Here is a 23,913-nt window from a genome sequence, read left to right as displayed (position 1 = left end):
CGCCACGCCAGCCGTTGCTCACATTTAAACGGCTTCGTTCAGATCCCTGGAGCATCTTACGCCCCTTTTTCCCCTCCAGATGTTATCACTTTTTTTTTACTGCTTTTCTTTGGAACATTTAATTGACTTAAACAGAGGCGGGTCTCACTTTAACACCAGTGAGCTGTAAACTCACAGATCCAGAGCCTGTGGAGGAGAGCCAGTGTTCTGATCCTCACCACAGTGCTGCTGACACGCTGCTCCTCAATATGCAGTCAGAATGAGTGGAACTGCTGTTAGAAAACAAACAAACCTCAGCCTACATGCAATTTATGTTTCACAAATCACAGCCTTGGTTACAGGTTCTGCATTCATTTACTCAGTGCACGAGCCTCCCTTAACTCATATATTCTGATGGCTCCCATAGGAGGGGTGGACAGATCCATTGCTAGAGGAGTGACTGGGTGGAGAAACTGTAGTAGAATTAAAGATTAATTTACCTTATGCAAACAAAAAACACGCTGAAGCACTCTAAAACCATAGTTATACTTTAGCCCGGGTACTTCACGGTTTGCACACACATTCAGTGGCGTTTCTTGGTGTAGGCAGCCTAGATAGGTGCCCAGGGTGTCATCCCACCACACAGTAAATTTGTCAGAGTAAAATTTACTCTGCTGGGATAACATTTGGTCCCAGTCCAAATAGCGTTAAATATACTCTATCACAGTGCAAAATCAACTCTATCACAGTGTAAAATCAACTCTTATGATTTGACAAGATGATAGAGCTGATTTCACTCTATAATAGAGTGTATTTTACTCTATTTAGACTGGGAACTAATGTTATCCCGGCAGAAGTATATTTTACTCAGCAAACTTTACTGTGTACTACCATCCGTTATTGCAAAGAAAGTGTAACAATCACATGACCTACTATATATGGGCTGCGCTATTAATCACAATCACAGTGTCATCTCGGCATCAGCATCTCTGGCTATATTATATTATAATTGTGAAAGGGTGTGACTGAAGTGAATAAATAAATGATTTATCTTCACACGCTGCACTATATTCGACACACTGTGTGCTGTACATTTCATGCAAGTTTGGTGAGAAAGATGTCTCAGTGTGGAGTTTACTGCCTTCAACATGTGAAGCCTCAATGTTCTGCTTTTTTCTTTCTTTTTTGTTAAATGTTCCACTCTGCTGAACATTGAATGAGTGCATTAGTCAAACGGCTGCTGATCACTTTTCTCAATAAATCGCAATAAAGTAATTTTACAATGAAGGCAGCAGTACAAGAACTGTCACGAAAAATGTGATTTTGTTGTGAGAACAGCGGACTCTTGCACTGAAACGTGCACAGTAGGGTGGTCCTTATTTTGCAAAGTTTTGAAATTTAATACTTTGACCCCCTGAATTGGTTCCAGTTGATGAGAAAACATGCTGTGTAAAATTTTGTTTGTACAAACTAATTTTTAGAGGTTGCTCAAAAGCATTGGAATTTTGCTATTTTCATGCTATACAACGCGATACAAACTAAAGCTTGAAAATCACCTGTGGAGACCATCTAGAATTTCTAAGTGAGCGCCAGGAGGATTCATCAGGACTTTTATGTTGTTTACAGTGTTGCCACAGTTACTTTGAAAAGCTACTTTACTAGTTACTTTTTGAGTTATTTTATACAGTTTATTACTTTATACTTTATATACTTATGCTTTATATACTTTAGTTACTTCATAATTTTAGCCTATCCCATTTTGTAGTTATTTCATACACTTACTTCATTAGCAGCTTTATGCAATTACTTTATTAGCAGCTGCCTACAACTTGTAACTAATAAGTATTGTAACTAATAAGGTAACTAGTAATCTAACTTGGTTACTCTTAAGACTGAGTAATCAGAAAAGTAACCCTGATATAAAAGGTGGAAATTGCTACATCACACAGCAATACCACCCATTTATTTTATACTTTGACCTGCTACATAAATATGTTAAAATACACTTAAACATAGTTTTGTTGATTAATCTTTGATAACAAGGTAGAATTGCAAGACCATATTGCAATCACAATATTTCCCACAATATGATTTTTAATACTCAAATCAGGGAGCTCTAACCTGAATTGAATTCAAACACATTAAGCAGAATTGTGTTGTAGTGTTTGTCATCCACAGCCTGAGATTATGTCCTTCATACAGGGTGTTCAACTGCCTATGAACACACTTAGAGGAGGTGATGATCTGGTGGTTAAAGCATTGGGCTTGAGACCAGCAGATCCTCCATTCAAATCCCAGCCTGACTGGAAAATCACTAAGGGCCCTTGAGCAAGGTCCTTAATCCCCTAGTTGCTCCGGGTGTGTAGTGAGCGCCTTGTATGGAAGCAGCCTCACATCGGGGTGAATGTGAGGCATTAGTGTCTAACACACTTTGAGCATCTGATGCAGATGGAAAAGCGCTATATAAATGCAGTCCATTTACTTAAGCCGGTTATTCATTCATTATCTAAAGCTGCTTAATGTCAGGTTTTAGCCCTGGACCTGCCCAGAATCTGGTTTTGTCCCCCAGTCTCTGTCCATTTCCCTGTCTTGGTCCTTCTGTTTAGGTCTGAATGTTTGTTTTCTGTTTCTTCCACTTTGGTCTTGGTTTTATGATCTGTTACGCTTCAGCCATGTTAAGTTCTGTCCTAGTTTAGTCTCAGCTTTTTATTTAGTCATACTGTGTTATCACATTAGGTTTTGAGGATTATGTCACACATCAGCCACCTATTGAGTTCTAGTTTAGTCTTTGTCTTATTTTCTGGTTATTCAGTCACTCTGTTTTCAGCACATTAGTCGCTCAGGTTTTTCTGTACACTCCTGCCACATGTTGAGTTCTTCTCTAGTTTAGATCCAGCCTTTAATTTTCTGTTCTGTTTCTGCCTTTTCATTTGTTGATTCTGTTTCTCACTTTTGGATTTTAGGAATTGTTTAACATTTGTTCTGTCACATTCCTCTTTTTGCTGCTTTTGTCTGCCACGCCCACCTGTCACTCCACTCTTGTCTCACTCAGCCACGTCTTCTTTCCTGCACCTGCATCTCATCATGCCCTGAGTATCCTCTGCTTTTAAACCCCTTGTCTTCCACAGCTCACTGCTAGTTCGTTGTGCATATTGCCTCATTCCAAGCCTCTCGTGTTTTCTGCCATAGTCTGATTTCTTGCCGTGTATGACCTTCACCTGTTTTGACCTTGCCTTTTGCCTGAGCCAGTTAACCTGCTTCTCTGTGCCTGAACCCTGCTTGTTTTTTGACTCTGCTTTTGCCTCCTCCGATACACCTGTTTGCCCGTGCTGGAACTCTGCTTGTTACTCACCACGCCACCGCCTCACGACTGTCTGTACCTCCGCCTGCCTGCTTGTGACCCTGTGTATGGACCAGAGCCTGTTTTTTGAATTAAACCTTTTTCTAAATCTGTCCTCTGAGCCATGAGTCTGCATTTGTGTCCACCTGCCTGTCGTGCCAAGTCCTCACAGTTCCTGACAATTTAATTACAGGTCGCGTGCAGCTGGAGCCTATCTCAGCGCTCATAGTCTATCTGTCACATAGACAAACAAACATATTTGGCACTCACATCTCCGGTCAGATTAAAGTTTCCAGTTCACCTAGCCTGCATGTTTTTGAAGTGGGAGGAAATTGGAGCACCCGGAGGGAACCCACACAAACACGAGGAAAACATACAGAAACTCCACACAGAAAAGACCAGGTGGGAAGGGATCCCAGAACCCTCTTGCTGTGAGGCCACGCTGCTAACCACTAAATCACCATAATTATTAAACAGAAAGTTCAGTTTTTTTTTCTTTAGTTTTATTTGTGGGGTTTTTTTGTTTGTTTTTTTTTTTGCGTCTGTGTACTTTTAATGAACCTGTCAGATCTGCAAATATTACTTGATGAGAAGATTTTATCAGTCCCTCCAGGCTTTTATGGTCGTTTTTGAATTGTTTGGGCCTAAAATGTCTGACATCCTGGGGGGTTTTCTTAAAAAATGAATTACAGTTAATGTTGTAGTAAATGCTTTTTTCACTGAAGTTGCAGGAAAGTGAAAATTGCATAAATAGTGGTGAATATTATTATTTTTGTTAATTTTATACAATGCATTCAAAATGATCCCCAAGTACTATGAGTACTATGCAGAGTACAGAGTTATAAACACTTCATTAACTGGTGTTCTTCAGGGATATGTTCTGGCTCCTACACTGTTCAATGCTTGCATGAACTGGTTGCCGGGTAGGGTTTTGGGCATTGACTTAGGTGTCTTCTCCGAGCTCCTCCCGAGTGACCGAGCTCCTCACCCGATCTCTAAGGGAGTGCCCAGCCACCCTGCAGAGGAAACTCATCTCGGCCGCTTGTACTCGCGATCTCATTCTTTCGGTCATGAGCCAAATCTCATGACCATAGGTTAGGATCAGAACGTAGATCGATCGGTAAATCGAGAGCTTTGCCCCCCTACTCAGCTCTCTCTTCACCACGATGGTCCGATACAGCGACCGCATCACTGCAGATACTGCACCGATCCGTCTATCGATCTCACGCTCCATCCGTCCCTCACTCGTAAACAAGACGCCGAGATACTTAAACTCCTCCACTTGAGGCAAGGACACTCCACCGACCTGAAGAGGGCAAAGCAGCTTTTTCCGATCGAGAACCATGGCCTCGGATTTGGAGGTGTTGATTTTCATCCCGGACGCTTCACACTCGGCTGCAAACTACCCCAGTGCACGCTGAAGGTCCTGACTTGACGAAGCCAACAGAACCACATCGTCCACAAACAGCAAATACGAGATTCTGTGGTTCCCAAACCAGACCCCCTCTACACCCTGGCTGCGCCTAGAAATTCTGTCCATAAAAATAATGCACAGAACCGGTGACAAAGGCGGAGGCCAACATGCACTGGAAACAGGTTTGACTTACTACCGGCAATGCGAACCAAGCTCCTGCTGCGGTCGTACAGGGACCGGATAGCCCTTAGCAAAGGACCCTGGACCCTGTACTCCCGGAGCACCCCCTACAGGGTGCCCCGAGGGACACGGTCGAACGCCTTCTCCAGATCCACAAAACACGTGGACTGGTTTGGCGAACTCCCATGAACCCTCGAGCACCCGATGGAGCATGTAGAGCTGGTCCAGTGTGCCGTGACCAGGACGAAAACCACACTACTCCTCCTGAATCCGAGGTTCGACCATCGGTTGAATTCTCCTCTCCAGTACTCTGGAATAGACCTTACCGGGGAGGCTGAGGAGTGTGATCCCCCTAGAGTTGGAACACATCCTCTGGTCCCCCTTCTTAAACAGAGGGACCACCACCCTGGTCTGCCAATCCAGAGGCACTGTCCCCGATCGCCACAAGATGTTGCAGAGGCATGTCAGCCAAGACAGTCCCACAACATCCAGAGACTTAAGGTACTCAGGACGAATTTCATCCACCCCAGGAGCCCTGCCACCGAGGAGCTTTCTAACCACCTCGGTGACTTCGGCCTGGGTAATGGATGAGTCCGCCTCTGAGTCCCCAGTCTCTGCTTCCTCTTCAGAAGACGTGACGATGGGATTGAGGAGATCCTCGAAGTATTCCTTCCACCGCCTGACAACATCCCCAGTCAGGGTCAACAGCTCCCCACCCGCACCGTAAACACTACTGGTGGAGAGCTGCTTCCGCCTCCTGAGGCATCGGACGGTTTGCCAGAATCTCTTCGAGGCCGACCGATAGACCTCCTCCATGGCCTCCCCGAACTCCTCCCAGACCCGAGTTTTTTTGCCTCTGCGACCGCACGGGCTGCGGCACGCTTGGGCTGCCAGTACCGGTCAGCTGCCTCTGGGGTCCCACCTACCAACAAAGATAAGTAGGACTCCTTCTTCAGCTTGATGGCATCCCTTACTTCTGGCATCCACCACCAGGTTCGGGGATTGCCGCCGCGACAGGCACCAGAGACCTTGCGACCACAGCTACGAGTGGCCGCATCGACAATGGAGGTGGAGAACATGGTCCACTCGGACTCCATGTCTCCAACCTCCTCCGGGATCTGGGAGAAGCTCTCCCGGAGGTGGGAGTTGAAGACCTCGCTGAAAGAGGGTTCTGCCAGTCGTTCCCAGCAGACCCTCACGATACGTTTGGGCCTGCCAGGTCTGACCGGCTTCCTCCCCTCCCAGCGGATCCAACTCACCACCAGGTGGTGATCAGTCGACAGCTCTGCCCCCTCTTCACTCAAGTGAAGAGGGGGCAGAGGGGGCATTTGTACGACTACAAATTCGATCATCAACCTCCGGCTCAGGATGTCCTGGTGCCATGTGCACTTATGGACACCCTTGTGCTCGAACATGGTGTTCGTGATGGACAAACTGTGACTAGCACAGAAGTCCAACAACTGAACACCACTTGGGTTCAGATCGGGGAGGCCGTTCTTCCCGATCACCCCCCTCCAGGTCTCACTGTCGCCGCCCACGTGGGTGTTGAAATCCCCCAGGAGAACAATGAAGTCCCCAGTTGGTGCGCTATCTAGTACCCCTCTCAGGGACTCCAGGAAGGTCGTGTACTCTGCACTGCCGCTCGGCCCGTAGGCCGAGACAACAGTGAGAGACCTGTCCCTGACCCGAAGGCGTAGGGACGTGACCCTCTCGTTCACTGGGTGAACTCCAACACATGGCGACTGAGCTGGGGAGCAACAAGCAATGCAACCCCAGCTCTCCGCCTCTCCCCGTGGGCAACGCATGAAAAATGAAGCGTCCAGCTCCTCTCCAGGAGTTGGGTACCAGAGCCCAAGCTGTGTGTGGAGGTGAGCCCAACTATCTTTAGTCGGTATCTCTCAACCTCCCGCACAAGCTCAGTCTCCTTCCCCCCCACCGAGGTGACATTCCACATCCCAACAGCCAGGGGCTGTGAGCATGGACCAGGCCGCTGGGACACTCAACCTCGACCGCCACCCAATCCTCTCTGCACCCGATCCCCATGGCCCCCTCTGCAGGTGGTGAACCCACAGGAGGGTGGGCCCACGTCGCTCTTTTGAGCTGAGCCTGGCCGGGCCCCATGGGCTAAGGCCTGACCACCAGGCGCTCGCGCGCGAGCCCCAACCCCAGGCCTGGCACCAGGGTGGGGCCCCGGCTCTGCCATACCGGGTGACGTCTCGGTCCTTGATTTTTTACTGGTCATGGAGGTTCTGAACTGCCCTTAGTCTGACCCGTCACCTAGGACCAGTTTGCCTTGGGAGACCCTACAAGGGGCACAAAGCCCCCGACAACATAGCTCCTAGGATCATCCGGGTACGCAAACTCCCCCACCACGATAAGGTGGCAGCTAGAGGGGGAGTGGCCTCCATCATCCATAAATGAAAGAACTTCAAATCCACCAGGACTCTTCCTAGAGCTGGCCGACCGTCTAAACTGAGCAATCAAGGGGAGAAGGGCCTTCGTCAGGAAGGTGACCAAGAACCTGATAGTCACTCTGTCAGAGCTCCAGCATTCTTCTGTGGAGAGAGGGGAACCTTCCAGAAGGACAACCATCTCTGCAGCAATCCACCAATCAGGCCTGTATGGTAGAGTGGCCAGATGGAAGCCACTCCTTAGTAAAAGCCACATGGCAGCCCACCTGGAGTTTACCAAAAAGCACCTGATGGACTCTTAAAGAAACAAAATTCTCTGGTTTGATGAGACAAAGACTGAACTCTTTGGCGTGAATGCCAGGCATCATGTTTGAAGGAGAGCAGCACCATCCCTACAGTGAAACATGGTGGCAGCATCATGCTGCGGGGATGTTTTTCAGTGGCAAGCACTGGGAGACTAGTCAGGACTGAGAGAAAGATGAATGCAGCAATGTACAGAGACATCCTGGATGAAAACCTGCTCCAGTTTGCAAACAGAAAGTATAAAAATGAGCTATTAAAACAAGGAAGAAAGCTGAAGGGCTCAGATGTATATTTGAATGAGCATCTGACAAAAAACAAATGCTGATATGGCAAGAAAGGCTCAACTGCTTAAGAAACAAGGGAAGATTCAAAACACTTGGGCACAAAATTGCAAAGTCTTCATTAAACTCAACAGGACACCAGAAGGTGCCAGGGTGATAGTCATCCGTGACATCAATGAACTGGACAAATACAACTGAAGAAAAAGTAAAACAAGGAAATGAACAAAATCTGTGAACAGAATACACAATTATGACAGAACTAATCAGACTCCAATATGTCCATTTGGAGATAATGAACAACAACAAACAACAAACATCATGGATAGTCAGTGGCGGCACCACGGGGGGGCTGGGGGGGCTTAAGCCCCTTCAATATTGAGCCAAGCCCCCCCTCAGCACCCGCAATAATTCTGCCAATATTGTGAATAGCGACTGACATATTTGTGGATCTCAACTGCAGTTTTGCACCGAGAATGTCTCAATATTGCATAACTGAGGAACTAAGGTTTATTCCATGCATTGTCTTGAGCACCATTTCAGCTAATTCAGTTTGTATACCTATGTGCAAGTTTACTGAACTTGCAATCATTCTAAGTGATGTGTGTGTGCATTGATACCACATTTTAGAGGGGCACGGGTGACTAAAACATATACCTTGGTATTTATAAAGCAATTTACTATATATGATTCATTTCAACGGAGCCCCTCCAACTTTTACCCCTTTTACCCAGAAGTTTGTACGCCAATTTTCATAATATAAAAGAATACCTGAGACATTTTAATAATCCATTTAATATCATAGCTGTGTCAGAAACCTGGATCAGTGAGGAGAAGGGAGCAAATTTTGAGATGGAGGGATATGAATTTAACTATGTGAACAGAAAGAATAAAAATGGAGGAGGGTTGGCAATACATGAGGATAAAAGTCTAAGGTACAGTAGTGTTCAGAATAATAGTAGTGCTATGTGACTAAAAAGATTAATCCAGGCTTATTGTTACATTGGAAACAAGGCACCAGTAGATTCAGTAGATTCTCACAAATCCAACAAGACCAAGCATTCATGATATGCACACTCTTAAGGCTATGAAGTTGGGCTATTAGTAAAAAAAAAAAAGTAGAAAAGGGGGTGTTCACAATAATATTAGCATCTGCTGTTGACGCTACAAACTCAAAACTATTATGTTCAAACTGCTTTTTTAGCAATCCTGTGAATCACTAAACTAGTATTTAGTTGTATAACCACAGTTTTTCATGATTTCTTCACATCTGCGAGGCATTAATTTTGTTGGTTTGGAGCCAAGATTTTGCTCGTTTACTAGTGTGCTTGGGGTCATTGTCTTGTTGAAACACCCATTTCAAGGGCATGTCCTCTTCAGCATAAGGCAACATGACCTCTTCAAGTATTTTGACATATCCAAACTGATCCATGATACCTGGTATGCGATATATAGGCCCAACACCATAGTAGGAGAAACATGCCCATATCATGATGCTTGCATCACCATGCTTCACTGTCTTCACTGTGAACTGTGGCTTGAATTCAGAGTTTGGGGGTCGTCTCACAAACTTTCTGCGGCCCTTGGACCCAAAAAGAACAATTTTACTCTCATCAGTCCACAAAATATTCCTTCATTTCTCTTTAGGCCAGTTGATGTGTTCTTTGGCAAATTGTAACCTCTGCTGCACATGTCTTTTATTTAACAGAGGGACTTTGCGGGGGATTCTTGCACATAAATTAGCTTCACACAGGCGTCTTCTAACTGTCACAGCACTTACAGGTAACTCCAGACTGTCTTTGATCATCCTGGAGCTGATCAATGGGTGAGCCTTTGCCATTCTTGTTACTTTTCTATCCATTTTGATGGTTGTTTTCCGTTTTCTTCCACGTCTCTGTTTTTTTTTTTTTTTTTTTTTTTGTCCATTTAAAAGCATTGGAGATCATTGTAGATGAACAGCCTATAATTTTTTGCACCTGTGTATAGGTTTTCCCCTCTCCAATCAACTTTTAATCAAACTATGCTGTTCTTCTAAACAATGTCATGAATGTCCCATTTTCCTCAGGCTTTCAAAGAGAAAAGCATGTTCAACAGGTGCTGGCTTCATCCTTAAATAGGGAACACCTGATTCATACCTGTTTGTTCCACAAAATTGACAAACTCACTGACTGAATGCCACACTACTATTATTGTGAACACCCCCTTTTCTACTTTTTTTACTAATAGCCAATTTCATAGCCTTAAGAGTGTGCATATCATGAATGCTTGGTCTTGTTGGATTTGTGAGAATCTGCTGAATCTATTGGTACCTTGTTTCCCATCTAACTATAAGAACTATACTCAAAACCTTGATTAATCTTTTTAGTCACATAGCACTACTATTATTCTGAACACTACTGTATAAAATCGTTGAATGTATGACAGTAACTGTTGATGAACTATTGGAGTGTATTACAGTAGAAATTTATTTTGACAATTCAAAAAATGTTGTTGTGAGTTGTGTGTACAGAGCACCAGGATCAGATATGGAAAGCTTTAAAAACTGGATGGAAAGTATGTTCACCAAATATACAGAAAAAGATATGTTCATATGTGATTTTAATATTAATCTTCTAAACACCAAAAAACATAACATGACAGGAATTTATCAATTCAGTGTATAGCATGGGTTTATATCCAAGAATTACTAAGCCAAGCTGAATTACTTCATATTGTGCCATCCTAATTGACAATATATTCACAAACATTATGGAAAACAGCATAAAGTGTGGGCTTCTGGTAACTGATATTAGTGACCATTTACCTATCTTGGTGGTATATTATTGTTCCAGGCAGAGGAAAGATGTAAAGAAATTACAAATATAAAAGAGTAAAAACAGAGGAAGCAATGCAATCTCTAAACAAAGTTTTAATCGCACAGAACTGGAAGACAGTACATGAGGCAAAAGATATCAATATAGCCTATGATGAATTTCTCAATGTATTTAATCTTTTATATAATAAAAACTGTCCTGTAAAATGATACAATAATGACCATAAATACAACAACAGTACAAGCACAACCTTCCTAAAAGCAGCTGATGAAAAAGAAATCATAGACATAGTAAGAAATTTCAAAGATAAACCATCCACTTGATTGGAATGGCATAGACATGAATACAGTAAAATACTAAAGGAACTGCGAAGCCACTAATCCATATTTGCAACCTGTCTTTTTAATCTGGTGAATTCCCCAACAAAATGAAAGTAGCAAAAGTAATACCATTGTTTAAATCTGGAAATAGACACCATTTCACGAACTATAGGCCTGTTTCTTTGCTCTCCCAATTCTCCAAGATACTAGAAAAACTTTTTAATTACAGACTGGATATATTTATTGAAAAACATCATTTGTGACTGAGAATCAACATGGATTCCGAGCAGGCAGATCAGCAGCACTGGCAGTCATACAACTAATAGAAGAAATCACAAATAATGTTGACAATAGAAAACTTGCTTTGGGTGTATTCCTTGATTTAAGCAAAGCTTTTGACACTATTGATAATAAAGTATTATTAGACAAAATAGAGAAGTATGATATTAGAGGGATTGGGTTGAGCTGGCTGAGGAGCTATCTAAGAAACAGGAAAAAATATGTACAAATGGGTGAACACAATTCACACTACATGGATATCACTTGTGGGGTACCACAAGGGTCAATATTAGGACCTAAGCTGTTTATTTTATACATCAATGATATATGTAATGTTTCAAAGTTATTGAGATTTGTACTGTTTGCAGATGATACAAATATTCTTTGTTCTGGTGGGAGCTTGCAGCAGATTTTGGAGCTGATCACGACAGAAATGAATGAAGTAAAATTATGGTTTGACAAAAACAAATTATCATTGAATTTAGAGAAAACAAAGATGATGTTGTTTGGAAGAAATTCCACAAATGTTCTAGTAGACCTGATTAGAAGCAATACACCCATAAAAAGAGTATACCAAAATAAATTTCTTGGAGTGATCATAGACAGCAAAATCAGCTGGAAACCTCATGTAACGCATGTTAGATAAAAACTGGCAAAATGCACTGCAATTCTGGAGAGGACAACATACACACTGGACTATAAAGCATTACACCGACTCTACTGTTCATTATTTTTACCATATCTGTTTTACTGTGTGGAAGTATGGGGAAACAGCTACAAAAGCACCCTGCAGCCACTATGCATACTACAGAAAAGACCAATAATGATAATAAATAAAGAGAAATACAGAGAACATACCAGCCCACTATTTGTAAAATCAAACGTCTTGAAGTTTGTTGATTTGGTCGCCGCGATGCTCCGCCACAGGAAAAACACCTCAGTTGGAAGCCTTAAGGACAAGTTGGAACATGTCCAGCTGTTAAACAATTTCTCATATACTCACTCCACTGAAAGCCATCAAAAGCCGCCTGGATTTTACAAATGGTTATCAACACGGAGGTGTTTTTCCTGTGCCGCCGCACCGCGCCGGCTGCGTCCCGACGCGCGGACCCGTTTGCACGGACCCGTCCGCACGGACCCGTCCGCACGGACCCGTCCGCACGTCTTTCATTAAAAAAATCTCCTTTAACAGTGGAATATCCGGATAAAATGCTGAAACCGACTTCTTCTGAAACTTCTCTGTTCTCTCACGACGTCCTGGATCAATAGAGCCTGAAATGTGGAGGTTTTCAGCTTGAAACAGGCTGACGACGGCACCTGGGAGCGCTGCGTGACGTCTCGCTCCATGGGAAGTCCTTAAAGCGACAGTATCACCTCAAAATCTTTCATCAGCCGTTAAAATTTTCACCGAAAACCAGCTTAATTTTTCGAACCGTGTCCACTTCGATGTGTCTCATAGGTTTAGAAAAAATTTTGATCAAACAAAGCGCCAGTCTCTCAGCAACTTCTCAGACAAAGGAATTCCGACGAGAGGCTGGACGACTCCTCCCACAAGGAGTGCTCACAGGCGAATGACGTCACCGACAGGCGTGGAAAAACTCACGCATGCGCACGAGGGTTCAAGCATGTCTGACATAAAAACATATGAATGAAATCCATATAGTTTTTGAAAAAAATAAAAAGGACCTATACTTTATTGACAGCCCTCGTATACATATACCTACATACCTACACATACATATACATACATATATACATACACACAAACATACATACACACACACACACACACAGACACACACACACACACACACACACACATATATATATATATATATATATATATATATATATATATATATATATATATATATATATATACACACATACATACATACATATACATACATATACATACACACATACATACATACACACACACACACACACACACACACACACACACACACACACACACACACACACATATATGTATATATATATATATATATATATATATATATATATATATATATACATACACACACACATACATGCACCTACATAAATATACTTACACCTTCATACATTCAAATATACACATACGTACCCATTTCTAATTTAAACAGTCCCTATAAATCAAATCATATTTTTACCTTATGATACCTAGACATGATGTTCTTTTTGAGTAGTTTCTTGAATCGTACTAAGTTACCACACATTCTAATCTCTGCTGAACATTCCTTCCATTTCTTCACCCCAACCACAGACACACAAAAACCCTTTATATTTGTTCTTACTGATGGTTTCATAAAAAGTGCACAACCTCTTAAACTATAACTGGGTTCCCTCAATCTGAACAGATTCTGGACACGTCTCAGTAAGGCTTGGTTTTTCGCACAAAACAAAGTTTGAATTGTGATATAATCGACCAAATCTCTGAATTTTAATAAATTTAAAGACACAAATAAAGAATGTTTATTGCATGATAATTTATTGATAACTCGTATGGCTCGTTTTTGCAAAAGAAATATTGGATTGATGTTTGATTTGTAGGTGTTTCCCCACGACTCAACACAGTATGTCATATATGGTACCATCAGAGAATGATATAAGGTAAGTAACCCTTCTTGCGGCAGTGCATCTTTGGCTTTATACAGAATGGCAATAGTTTTTGACAATTTCGATTTGACATAATTTATATGTGATTTCCAGCTAAGTTTATTATCAATTACAACACCTAAAAATTTGTTCTCTTTTACTAGCTCAATTTCCTTATTGTTTATTGTTAAATTTTTACATTTGGGTGCCTGTTTATTTCCAAATATAACACATTTAGTTTTCCCAAGGTGGAGTGACAACTTATTAGCGTTAAACCAAGCCTTAAACTTTTCCAGTTCTTTCTCCACCATGTCCAGAAGCTGTTCAAGATTATCACCACTGCAAAACTGTGGTATCATCTGCAAAAAGAACACATCTCAGTAATCTCGACACCCAACTTATATCATTTCTATACAATATAAACAACAAAGGACACAACACTGAACCCTGCGGCACCCCACATGTGACTTCCCTGAGCTCAGAGTTTGTATTATTAAATTGAATATACTGAAATCTGCCATGTAAATAACTAGTTATCCATTCATATGCCAGACCTTTGATACCGTATTTCTGCAGTTTAGTTAATAATATTCCATGGTTAATCATGTCAAACGCTTTCTGCAAATCATAAAAAACACCTACTGTGTATTGTTTATTGTCAATTGCAGTTGCTATATTTTCAACAAAGTCCATCAAAGCCTGTGATGTAGTTCGAAACTTTCTGAATCCATATTGTTATTCACTTATTATGTCCTGCTTCAATAAATAATCATTCAATCTTTTAGCAAATTTTTTTCCAAAATTTTGGAAAATTGTGGCAGGAGTGATATAGGTCTACGAGGTCTGATAGAAAAGTATCCGACCTTTTTATTTTTTTCAAAAACCATATGGATTTGAATCACGTGTGATTGCATCAGCCAAGCTTGAACCTTCGTGCGCATGCGTGAGTTTTTTCACGCCTGTTGGTTGCGTCATTTGCCTGTAAGCAGGCTTTGTGTGAGCAGTGGTCCACCCCTTTGTTGATCCGGGATGTCGTCTGACTTACACAAAAATGGCAGGAGACATGGACATCAATACTTTTTCGGCACATTCCACTGTTACAAGAGTTTTTTTCATGGAAAGAAAAGCGGACGGATGCGCCACCGTGCCGTTCATGGCGCAGCACAAAACCACCTCCGTGTTGGTCTCACAGGACGGCTTTCAGACGGCTGTCGGTGGGTCAGTCGTGTGACTAACCGCTAAATTGTGGATGAGCCTGGACATGCCAGAACATGTCCTGTGAGGCTTTATTATGGTGTTGCTTTGCGCCATGCGGCTCCACAGCGACGCACGGAATTCCTCCGCACGTCTGTCTCAATGTGCCAAAAAAGTGCTGATGTCCACGTCTTCCGCAATTCCTGTGCTAGTCAGAGGACGTCACGGATAAAACACAGCGTCCAGTTTGGAAATGAACGGCACATTCCACTCTTACAGGAGTTTTTGTCATGGAAAGAGGAGCGGAGGAATTCCGCGCGTCGCGGCGGTGCCGCATGACGCAAAGCAACGCCGTGATGAAGCCTCACAGGACATGTTCTGGCATGTCCAGGCTCATCCACAATTTCTCGGTTAGTCACACGACTGAAAACCCACCGACAGCCGTCTGAAAGCCATCTCAAAGCTGTCCTGTGAGACCAACACGGAGGTGGTTTAATGAACGGCACGGTGGCGCATCCGTCCACTTTTCTTTCCATGAAAAAAACTCCTGTAACAGTGGAATGTGCCGAAAAAGTGCTGATGTCCACGTCTCCTGCCATTTTTGTGTAAGTCAGACGATGTCCCGGATCAACAAAGCCTTCACGTTGGAAATTATCTGGTTGTTTCAGCCTGTCGATCGGCGCTCGGAGCGCGGCGCGCTCTCAGCAGCTGTGGGTGGTCTTTAAACTGGCTGGAGCACTCCTTAATCTGTGTAATTCCCATAAAATCGTCCCTCAAAGCCATTTGAATTTTCCGAATGGTGTCCACCTGGAGGTCTCTCACAGTTTCTGAAAAAAATTGATGCAGCAAAGCTCCAAATCGTTCAGACATTTATTTGCAATAAAAATCCGACGAGAGGGGTGGACCAGTGCTCACACAAAGCCTGCTCACAGGCGAATGACGCAACCGACAGGCGTGAAAAAACTCACGGATGTGCACGAAGGTTCAAGCTTGGCTGATGCAATCACACGTGATTCAAATCCATATGGTTTTTGAAAAAAATTAAAGGTCGGATACTTTTCTAACAGACCTCATATAATTAGAAAAGGTATGTTTGTCACCAGTTTTAAACAGAGGTATTACTTTGGCTATTTTCATTTGAGAGGGAAATTTACCAGTACTTAGAGACATATTGCAAATGTAACTGAACGGTTTAAAGGAATAAAGCCATATCCAAATTATTGAAATCAGTCGATTTCTTACTTTTTGAATCATGAACTAGATCAAGTATTTCCCTTTCATCAGTACCACCAATAAACACTGAAACAGACTTGTTAAATGTTGAATTATTTACCAAGAAGTTATTAGTCGATGAATCAATTTTACTTGCAAGATTTTTACCCACATTAACGAAGTATTTGTTAAAGTGGTCAGCAATGGACTTGTTGTTATCAATCGTGATGTTGTTATTAATATGAAAAAATGAAGGATAATCTCTAGTAGTTCTATTCTTATTTATTATTTCATTTAAAATGCTCCATGTATTTTTGATGTTATTTCTACTTTTGACAAGTAACTGACTGTAATATCTTTTCTTACTGAGTCTCATGACGTTGGTTAACTTATTCTTATATGTTTTATATTTACTTTCAGCTTCCTTAGTTCGTAGATTTATAAATTGTTTATACAGTGAGTTTTTCTTTTTACATGCCCTCTGAAGTCCCTTAGTTATCCATGGTTTATTGCTGTATTGACTTTTGTACACTTTGTCAACAAGAGGACAGTGTTTGTCATATAACCTGGAAATAATGGAAATAAAAGCATCATATGACTTGTCAACATCAACAACAAAAACATCTGACCTGTTCTGACTTGATAAATCCTCCCTTAAATTTTCAGTTGATTCAGGTATTACTTTTTACTTTTTACTTCGATACTTATAACAGCCCTCCAATGCAAAAACTGAGAAAACAGGCAAATGATCAGTAATATCACTGACCAGTAGTCCCGCACTAAGATTACCGGATACAGCATTGGTTAAAATATTGTCGATAAGAGTTGTTGAGTCCATAGTTATTCTGCTAGGATGAAAGCTGGTTGGAAACAGTCCCAGACAGTACAAGGTGTTTATAAATTAGGTGATTTGTGGATTATTGTGAGGATTTTAAAAATCTATATTGAAATCACCACAGACAAATAAGTGTTTATTTCTGTTAATTTTGTTATACATTCCCAAGACAATGTCTTCAAAGGTGTCAATATTTGCCCCAGGAGCTCTGTAAATGCAACTAACAACCATGTTTTTGGAGTTTATAAATGTAATTTCTACGGTAACGCATTCCATGATGTTGTCCAATGCAACGCCTCCGCCCCTTCTCGTCTGCCTGTTAACCAGGAACAGTTCATATCCATCAAGATATACCAGATCTTTATTATCCTCAGTTAACCATGTTTTAGAAATTGCAATAACTGAAAAACTTTTTTTGGATGTTTTCAAACAATCATTAATACTGGACATATTATGAGGAAAAACTTCTACTGTTGAAATGTATAATTGAAAAATCTTCATCTTTGATTTTATAATCTTTGAATTGTTCTTCTGTGAAATATTTGCACTGTCGCACGATATTCTCACAAAAAAAGGAATCTGGATCATTATCAGATTCGAAGGGGCGGTTAGCAGAATTATTATAATTAAATGTTTCTAGGCAGAGCTCCTGGCCAGAAATAAACAGATCATTTTCCTTGGTCATTATATTCCTCTTGTCTCCGGGTGTAGATGATGTGGATGAGTGGGTTGCTCCAGTCTGTCTCATGGTGCTGTGTTGTGTTTGAGTCCTCATACCTCAATAAGGTATGAGGTAATCAATTTGTCCTTTATAATTTTATCACTAATCATGCATATTCCATGGAACTGACCTTGATGGGTTTTTAGTTTTTTTTGTACTTGTAACAGGTCTGGATGCAGCAGCCTCTGTCATGGTTCATTCCACATACCTTTGTTTCTTCACAAAGAAAAACAAGGAAGTGAGTCTGGTGACGTGCAGCTTAAGGTGTTGCGTAGGGGAAATGTTATGACTGCTTAAATTCGCAGGAAACAATGATAATTGGTCAACTTTGTACAAAACTTCCAGTGATTAGACATGACTGTACATTTGCGAAGAACTCACAGATACTGGTTGAATTTGCGTTAATTGTTGCGATCGCAGCATTGCAACTTCCTGGAGAGACATGTTGCATTAGTGTAAAGATTTGGGTGTAGTGAAATTATAATGGCATTTGTGCATGCGTGCGTGTGGCAGGGGGTGGGGGACTGCAGGTGGAGTTGAGAGAATAGAGATCTTGTGGTGTGTGTGTGTGTGTGTGTGTGTGTGTGTGTGTGTGTGTGTGTGTGTGTGTGTGTGTGTGTGTGTGTGTGTGTGTGTGTGTGTGTGTGTGTGTGTGTGTGTGTGTGTGTGTGTTGGGGAGGAGCTTGCTTGGTTTAAAATCTTGCCTAGGGTGCCAGAATGGTCACACCACCAACTGACAACCCCAGTTTGATTCACTGGGCCCTATCTTGACAGTCTGTGGTGCAGCTGCTATAATCTGTGGAGCAGATGCTTTTGGGTCACGTCAGAATCACAAGCAGCACAAAATTTGCGTACAAGGTTGTAGGTCGTAACGGATGCACTCAAGGCCCACTCAGTTCACTGAATACTTATAAGTACTGAGAGACTGTATTGTGAAAATCAGTACAGCTTCTTTGCATCCTATGTAGATTTTCTCAAAGCTTTGGAAAGATAGAGAATTTGCAGGATTCCCGTGCTAGTTGCTGAACCCTACAGCACTGGCACGTCTTCCCAATGAATTCTGCCATTCCTCAGGGATGTGTTCAGGCTCCTGGGCTTTTCAGTGCTCACGTGGTCTTGGTGTGAGGTAAGGTCATGGAGTCCAGTGACTCGGATGCTGAATGTTGAATGAAGGTTCACTGACCTTCATCTGCAGATGATGATGTGATTTTGTCTAATCAATGAATGTCTATTTGTCTATCTGTCACATAGACAAACAAACATATTTGGCACACACATCTCCGGTCAGATTAAAGTTTCTAATTCACCTAGCCGGCATGTTTTTGAAGTGGGAGGAAGTCGGAGCACCCGGAGGGAACCCACACAAACACGAGGAGAACATACAGAAACTCCACACAGAAAGGACCAGGTGGGAAGAGATCCCACAACCCTCTTGCTGTGATTACATGCTGCTAACCACTAAACTACCATAATTATTAAACAGAAAGTTCAATTTTTTCCTCTTTAGTTTTATTTGTGGGGGTTTTTTTGTGTACTTTTAATGAGCCTCTCAGATCTGCAAATATTACGTGATGAGAAGATTTTATCAGTCCCTCCAGGCTTTTATGGTCGTTTTTGAATTGTTTGGGCCTAAAATGTCTGATATCCTGGTGGGTTTTCTTAAAAAATAAATTACAGTTAATACTGTAGTTAATGTTTTTTTCATTGAGGTTGCAGGAAAGTGAAAATTGCATAAATAGTGGTGAATATTATTATTTTTGTTAATTTTATAAAATGCATTCAAAATGATCCCCAAGTAAAAATAAAAAATACATAAACATACTAAACAGCAAATGTCAGCTCTTCACAGTTTGCATGTGATCAAAACTGCACACACGCATGCACATACATAGCTTTTTGTCTTTTCTGCAATCTGCTGTAAGCAGGTGCTTTTAATTTGACAGAGACTGTGGCAGAAGACATTGAAAGCACTACATACTTCACTTATGATACCAACATGACACTTAAGTCACTCATGGTAAGAGCAACATAAGACTTATCTAAAGTGACGAAACCAATTGAACTACAAAAAAAAAAAAAAAAAAAAAAAACAATAACACTGTTAAACTAACATGAACCACAATAACTACATTTAAAACCTCAAAACCCCAAACTCTCATGGTGCATTGCAGCACAATGTCTATTGTTTACTGGTTACCTAAAATTGCTAATTTCTCCAAAAATATTTGTCCTACCAACTTTCCGTTTTCACAGTGTTCATCCTTGACCCAAAATACATAAGCATACCAAACAGTAAATGTTAGCTCTCCCCAGTTTTTGTGTGATCGAAACCACACACACACACACACACACACACACACACACACACACACACACACACACACACACACACACACACACACACACACACACACACACACACACACACACACACACACACACACACAGAGGCTACTTGTCTATTATAATATAGATGGAAAGAGTCTGCAAACTATTGCTTTTGCACTAGTCATGTTCAGATAATCTCTGCCCTATAATCCATTAGCCCAATCATCCCTGCAGTATAAATTCTTCCCAGTATCCACACCACAGTTTCCAAACTGACTTTGTGCTGATATTGTGCCATAGTTGTCTCACCTTGTCTAATTGCAAAGTCACCGGTAGATCAGTGACTTTTTTTTTTTTTTTTATTTAAATAGGGGTTTTCTTTTCCCTTTAGATATAATGTGTTATTCCCAACCTTTTCCAATGTATTAAATAAAAGGGGGCACTAGGCACATTAAGAAGGCCAGCCAATCACTCTCCGTTTAATGTGCAATTTATGGTCACCATTTATCCAGACCTCAACCCAAAATTGCACTGAGGCAAGAATCACGAGGAAACTCACACACATATGAGCAGAACATGCAAATTAATCCTGACAGATCCAACCAGCCACAGAAGTGGCCTGAGGCCCATTGGTGCTGGAGCTTATTTGCACCTGCTGTAGCGTGAAGCAGACAAGAGTCTATGACTGCTCCTGGACGGCCATGTTAGGTTCCCCAACTCTGGCCAGTAGCCACTTACAGCTGAATGGACTAAGACAGTACTACAGAACCCAGTATGAGAACTAGAGTCCACACTCCCAGTGCTGCCTACTAAACGTGAATGTCCCTTCATGGACAGCGACATGACACCACTTAACCGGGCAAAATATTGCTGAACTGCCCGGATGCAAATGTTTTATGATATGCGAGTGAACACACATAGAAAAAAGCTTGCAAAATGCCTGCTAAAATATCGTTTAACCTGGATATCGAGCCAGTAAAATTAATTTACATTAAATTTTGTAAGGAAAGTATTAAACTTACCCTGACACCCACACATTCCCAAATATTAGTGTTGAAAGTTCCAAGGATCTGATCTGTTCCAGCAGCAGCAGAACGTCTGCTCGCTGAGACGTCCTGCTGCTGACAGCTCCTCAATCAGGGCTGCTAATTTGTGGCCCGTTGGCCACATTTGGCCCATTCTCCTTTTGTCCGGACAAGGGCGGACAGAGTTAAAATTTGAATTTAAAAAAATTGGTGTCCTAAGATCTTCCAGCAGTAACTGGACGGATTCTGACAAAAAATATGTGCATTCAACTGTGCTAATACAAAAATCTATTGTTTTCACCCATGCAGTTAGCAGCAGGGAGGCTAGTGATGCTCAAACTGAGTGATCTAGTCTGTGGATATTCTTTAATATGTTCATCTTTATATATGATATACCCATTCAGCGGTAAAAGTGATACTTTTGTCATGTACTGTATGTTATCTAGTGAATTTATTTATTAATTTGTAAAGCAATGATCAAGCTTTGCAGAGCTGTGGTAGGATCACAAAAATAATGAGCACATTATTTTAGGGTTTGAAAACACCTGTCATTTTTCTACACCATGAACCTTGCAGTTTGAGGATTTTATTTTGTCAGCAGAAAATAATTCCAGACAAAGAAGAGGAGTGCTACAGTAATGGTGTGACAGATTAACAAGAAGATGTGGGAAGTAGCAATATAAGGAAATGATGTAAAACAGATCAGCTTCATATGTAAAAGCCCTGTTTGTCTGAAAGGAAGTGGCTTTGAGGGCAGTTGCAGATTGGCAGACAGGAAGTAGGCCGCACAGCAGGTCTCATCCTGCTGCCATGGCGATGGCTGCTGAGGGATGTTGTCATTGACTGTCTGTGTCCAAAGGCAAAGCGCTGAATAAAAGCCACTGCTCACCAGCGGCCAGGAGGCAAATTTTACAGTTCAACTCAGAGTGACACAGGAAGCTCAGATGATAACATCTCTTACATACACATCGTGTTTTCCCACAAATCTAACGTCAAGGTGAAACAACCTCAGCACTGAAGCTTCACACAGGAGTGTGACGCTTTTTCCTGTTTATTATTACGCACAGAATTTTGACAGGTGCTAAAGTCAAACTCTGCTAATGTTTAAAAAAACAAAAAAACAAAACAAAACAGCAGAGTCATGCAGAAATACTCTGAGGTCCATATGCTTTTGGAAATTGCCTCTTCTTTTTTGGGGGGGCTATTAGAGCTGAAAGCCAAGAATGAATATGAGCTCAAAGACTCCTGGTTTTAACTTGTAATTACATACAAATTAGGGGACAGTGTTGCAATTACAGCAATTCTTGTGTGTGGACCTCCAATTTTAAGGGATGAAAACAAATGGGGCTGAGTGCTGTCATGACTAGTTGTGTGTCATTCCCACATTAGTTCACTGCGTTTTACACGTCACTTGGATTTCAGTGAAATCAATCACTGAGAAAAGTAACAAATACAGCAGGCCGTTGTCAAAAGCTGAGTGCATCAAGGAGCCTAGTGAGGGAAGCCACCAAGGCATGTACACTGAAAAAAAGAGAATAGTTGAACCAACTTAAATGAATTGTTTCAATTAGTAACACCAGAATGATTTAAGTTGTTTGAATTTCAGTTAGTAAGATAGATCAACTCTAACTTTCAAACAAAAGTTCAAGCAACTTAATTCATTCAGATTTTACCAATTGAAACAATTTTGCTTTATGTTAACATACACTAAAAAAAGAACCAACTTAAATTAACTGTTTCAATTGGTAAACCTGAATGAATTAAGTTGTTTGAACTTAAGTTTGCAAGTTAGATCAACTCTAACTTGCAAACTTAGGTTAAAAAAAACTTAATTCATTCAGGTTTACCAATTGTAATGCTTTTGAAAGTTGGTTCAACTATTCTCTTTTTTTCCAATGTAGCACAAGAAAGCCATTCCTAAAAATAAACCATAAGATTGCCAGAAAGCAGGCAACAACAGGCAGCAGCGTTGAAGAAAAACAAGCTCACCTTGAATACTGTGGAGGCAAACTTTGAGGCCTGAACGCAGCTGTGGATCACCAACTCTTTCAAGTTGCTTGGACAGTCTGTTGATTGCACTCTGGACAGACTCGTGTCTCTTGATCTCTGCTTTTATTGCGGTTGAGTTGACCGATTTGCTGTTGCTGTTCATCCTGACATGTGACGCTGTAGTAAACTGAAGCAAAGCGCCTGCTTCAGCCCATTTGATCTCCTGGCTGCTTGCTCCAGAGATGAACACCAATTCAAGGCACACACCAAAAAAAAACCCAAAAAACAGTGTCAGGGTGTTTCTCTCTCTCTCTCGTTTGCTCTCCTGACCACAAAACTCTGCTCACGACAAACTGTCTCAGTTTCCTCTGCACATTTGAACTGAAATACTTCCTGATTTCATACTATGTTCTTACACAGCAGCACCGCCGGCTCTTCCTCCGAGTTTTCACTGTGCTTTCACCAGCAAATTAATATTTTGCACTGCATTGACAGTTGATGCATTTAGGCTGACAATTAGAGGAGAGAAGAATTTTACCTGTGAAGTATTTTATACCAGATGTCCTGTAAGCAAACATCTGCAGAAGATGTTTAAATGTGTGATGTTTCTTAGTTGTGTGAGTAACAGAGTAAAACACAGAGCGACAGCGGCTCACAATGAGTTTTTTGTTTGCCAAGGCTCATTCTTTCA

At 41.6% G+C, this 23,913-nt stretch overlaps 1 protein-coding gene across 2 annotated transcripts in view; it reads right to left on the bottom strand.

The window, feature by feature from the left end:
* agap2 (ArfGAP with GTPase domain, ankyrin repeat and PH domain 2) overlaps positions 1 to 23,521 on the bottom strand; it is a 111,156-nt gene extending 87,635 nt beyond the window's left edge. The window contains exon 1 of one of the 2 annotated variants that reach the window (XM_034172019.1): positions 23,223 to 23,521. In XM_034172019.1, the coding sequence (XP_034027910.1) occupies positions 23,223 to 23,385 (163 nt within the window). In that variant the 5' untranslated portion in view covers positions 23,386 to 23,521. The remainder of the gene's footprint in view (positions 1 to 23,222) is intronic. The other variant, XM_034172018.1, reaches the window with a different exon arrangement.
* Between the last annotated feature and the right edge of the window lie 392 nt (positions 23,522 to 23,913).

The sequence above is a fragment of the Thalassophryne amazonica genome, chromosome 6 (genome assembly GCF_902500255.1).
Source record: "Thalassophryne amazonica chromosome 6, fThaAma1.1, whole genome shotgun sequence".
Taxonomy (NCBI): Eukaryota; Metazoa; Chordata; class Actinopteri; order Batrachoidiformes; family Batrachoididae; genus Thalassophryne; species Thalassophryne amazonica.
This window is presented reverse-complemented; position numbering and strand designations above follow the sequence as displayed.